The sequence below is a fragment of the Mandrillus leucophaeus genome, unplaced genomic scaffold (genome assembly GCF_000951045.1).
Source record: "Mandrillus leucophaeus isolate KB7577 unplaced genomic scaffold, Mleu.le_1.0 Scaffold2324, whole genome shotgun sequence".
Lineage (NCBI taxonomy): Eukaryota > Metazoa > Chordata > Mammalia > Primates > Cercopithecidae > Mandrillus > Mandrillus leucophaeus.
The window spans coordinates 1-2,693 of NW_012102393.1; the positions used below are offsets into that span (position 1 = coordinate 1).

At 56.5% G+C, this 2,693-nt stretch overlaps 1 protein-coding gene across 1 annotated transcript in view; it reads left to right on the forward strand.

Moving 5' to 3' along the window:
• Nucleotides 1-360: 360 nt before the first annotated feature.
• LOC105541093 (pepsin A) overlaps nt 361-2,693 on the forward strand; it is a gene marked incomplete at its 5' end in the record, with an annotated part of 7,419 nt that continues 5,086 nt past the window's right edge. Inside the window, 3 exons of the mRNA XM_011981962.1 lie at nt 361-478; nt 1,631-1,749; nt 2,425-2,624. Coding sequence (XP_011837352.1) covers nt 361-478; nt 1,631-1,749; nt 2,425-2,624 — 437 coding nt within the window. The remainder of the gene's footprint in view (nt 479-1,630; nt 1,750-2,424; nt 2,625-2,693) is intronic.

The following is a 2,693-nucleotide window of genomic DNA, read 5'->3' on the forward strand; positions in this document are numbered from 1 at the left end:
TTGCCCGGTGCTAGAAGATTCCACCCCCATCCTCTGAGAACATGTGCTGTAAGGATGGGAAGACTGTGACAGACAAGACAACGGCTGAAGAGGGAACAGCAGATTGTTAGGTGCTTGTGGTGCTTAGGAGAGAGCAGAGAGTAAATTGGGGGAGCAATCAGGGAAGACTTCAAGGAGGAAGGGACGCCAGGGCTGGGCTTTGAAGGATGAAGGCGGTGGCTGGGAAGAGAAAGACAAGAACTGTGAGGAGGGAAGGAAAAGGTAGAGAGGGCAACCGAGGAGGTGACCCAGAGAGAGCCCTTAGGGAGGCCCCGACAGACAGACCCTGGTCCATGAACTGCCCTGTCCCGGACTCGGCAGGTGGAGTACTTCGGCACTATCGGCATCGGAACCCCTGCCCAGGATTTCACTGTGATCTTTGACACCGGATCCTCCAACCTGTGGGTACCCTCAGTCTACTGCTCCAGTCTCGCGTGCAGTAAGTTCCCAGCCTGCCCCACCCCACTCTCGCTCCCCAGCACCAGCTGACCCTGGGGAACCCTGGACACCCGTGGGCTTCAGACAGCTCCCACCTCAAGCCTGCTGGAGCCACTCAACAGGCATTTACTGAGCACCTACTATGTGCCAAGCACTGGGCGCAGGTGCTCCACGGGGTAAAGGGATGAGTGATATGATCCCTGCGGTCAAAGATTTCCCAGTCTGTGGGGAGAGAGAAGCTCCCCAAAATACCCACAGCCTGGGAGAGGAAATATAGGGGCCCAAAGCAAGACAGGGCCAATGGGCTGAGGAAAGAGTCCAGTGTGAGGAAATGGCTCCAAAGCCTGGCTAGGACAGGCTAGAGGTGGGTGCTGAGCTCCTTTAAAAAAAAAAGAATAATCATTGGTTGCTAATGAAAGAGAGCTTGTCTTTGGAAGTCATGAACAATGTGTGTTGCGGGTTCCTTCCTCTTCTAATGTTTTCACCTGAGTTTTAATTAAGATGGGGTGGCCAGGCGCGGTGGCTCAAGCCTGTAATCCCAGCACTTTGGGAGGCCGAGACCGGTGGATCACAAGGTCAGGAGATCGAGACCATCCTGGCTAACATGGTGAAACCCCGTCTCTACTAAAAATACAAAAAACTAGCCGGGCGAGGTGGCAGGCGCCTGTAGTCCCAGCTACTCGGGAGGCTGAGGCAGGAGAATGGCGTAAACCCGGGAGGCGGAGCTTGCAGTGAGCTGAGATCCGGCCACTGTACTCCAGCCTGGGCGAGAGAGCAAGACTCCATCTCAAAAAAAAAAAAAAGATGGGGTGCCTGTGTCATCATCCACATAATGGGAGCACTAGCCGGGGGCTGGGGGGTGAAAGCGCTCATCACTGGGCAGCCACCAGCCTGCTCAGCTCAATGTTGGCCTGGGGAGTCCCCGGGAGGCCCTTGGGGTTGCCTGGGGACCTGCCATCAGTGAAGGGTCCCAGGAGTTCAATCAGACAGGACAGAACATGGGGTCTCTTGGGGTCCAAAGGTCTAGGGGAAAAGGTCACTGCTCACCTCCAGAGCCCTTCCTGGGGCCAGGGCACCCCATCCCAGGAAGATGTCCCAGCCCGTGACCTTCACCCAGCTCTCAGAGACTAATAATCACCGCTTGCCGTTGCAGCCAACCACAACCTCTTCAACCCTCAGGATTCCTCCACCTATCAGTCCACCAGCGGGACAGTCTCCATCACCTACGGCACCGGCAGCATGACAGGCATCCTCGGATACGACACTGTCCAGGTGGGCGCCTGCAGGTTGCTGCAGCATCCCGCCATCAGGCACCCCAGAATCAGCTTATTCCAGCACGATGAGTCTCGGTGATCACAAAAGTAACCTGATTAGGGGTGCAGGCTGGGGGAGAAGCAGCAGAGATGTCACAGACGTTACTAGCTCGGGTGGCAGTGAGTAAAACGGTGGGCTGCCGGGAGCCATAAGCCAGCCTCAGTTCCACCCAAGCAGAATGTTATGGAGGGTGGGGAGAGTCCGTAAAGGCTCAATTCTAACTGGCACCTCCTCCTCTTCCTCCTTCTCCCAACCTGGAGCCCCCCTACATCAGGAAATCTCCACAAGCCCTCTCTGCTATTTTTGGGGCATGGCAGAGGTCAAAGGCCCTGATTCGCCCGGGGTCTGCTTTGCATTTGTTCATCCATAACACAAACACACAGTGAATCTGTTCTCCAGCAAAATCTCACACTGAGTCATAGACCGTGGCCATCTGCAGATCAGCTGCCATGGTTACCTCCAGCAGAGGAACGAGCATTCCAGGAGACGGTCCCTCTCCCCTCCTTCCAGGCTGATACCCTGGAAGCCAAGTCCTGCATGGGATGAACCAGGGCAGCTGTGGGCCTGAGGCTGGCACCCAGAGCTCAGTGAACATGACCTGATGGTGAACATCATCTCGGTTCCCCCACCCAGGTTGGAGGCATCTCGGACACCAATCAGATCTTCGGCTTGAGCGAGACCGAACCCGGCTCCTTCCTGTATTATGCTCCCTTCGACGGCATCCTGGGGCTGGCCTACCCCAGCATTTCCTCCTCCGGGGCCACACCCGTCTTTGACAACATCTGGAACCAGCGCCTGGTTTCTCAGGACCTCTTCTCTGTCTACCTGAGCTCGTAAGTTGGGTGGAGAGGGGCCTCCTCCCACCTCCCCTCCAGAGGTCACAGTGTTCTGGCCCAGCAGCA